General features: G+C 46.6%; 1 protein-coding gene across 1 annotated transcript in view; it reads left to right on the top strand.

Annotated features, from left to right (window-relative positions):
• The first annotated feature begins 312 nt into the window (after nucleotides 1–312).
• The window catches only part of ASB2 (ankyrin repeat and SOCS box containing 2), a 24,396-nt gene continuing 24,202 nt past the window's right edge, over nucleotides 313–506 (top strand). Inside the window, exon 1 of the mRNA XM_019472450.1 lies at nucleotides 313–386. Within this exon, the coding sequence (XP_019327995.1) occupies nucleotides 313–386 (74 nt within the window). The remainder of the gene's footprint in view (nucleotides 387–506) is intronic.

Below are 506 nucleotides of genomic sequence, written 5' to 3'. Positions count from 1 at the left end.
AGTTACTTCTATGTGATAGAAAGGAGTTAGTTCATTAAGTTTACATGCAGATTTTAGCTGATAATGTTCTCTCCCTGGTGAAGGATTTCTGAAGGGTTTTCTGGTGGGTCTAATCAAAAGGCAGAGCTGAATAAAAGCACAAAATAGTTGAGTTTCTTTCTTTCATTTTCCAGATTTTGATGATCACAATTTCCTTTTACAGGAAAGCAAAAAAAAATAATGGCTACAACAGCAGCAAATACTCAAAGACAAACGATAGGCTGCGAGGAATACAGTCTGTACAGCAGCTTGAGTGAAGACGAGCTTATAAAGATGGCCATCCGGCAGAGCTTGGAAGAGGACCCCACGGGTCAGCCAGCTGCCCAGAGCCACCAGAAGTCGATGGTGTGAAGACGAGCTTATAAAGATGGCCATCCGGCAGAGCTTGGAAGAGGACGTCAGCCATCAGCCAGCTGCCCAGAGCCACCAGAAGTCGATGGTGACGGTGAGGCGGGAGGCGGGCGCCG

This window comes from Aptenodytes forsteri, unplaced genomic scaffold, assembly GCF_000699145.1.
Source record: "Aptenodytes forsteri isolate BGI_AS27 unplaced genomic scaffold, ASM69914v1 Scaffold193, whole genome shotgun sequence".
Classification (NCBI taxonomy): Eukaryota; Metazoa; Chordata; class Aves; order Sphenisciformes; family Spheniscidae; genus Aptenodytes; species Aptenodytes forsteri.
The sequence above is the reverse complement of the archived record's forward strand: the minus strand, read 5'-3'. Positions and strand labels throughout refer to the sequence as shown.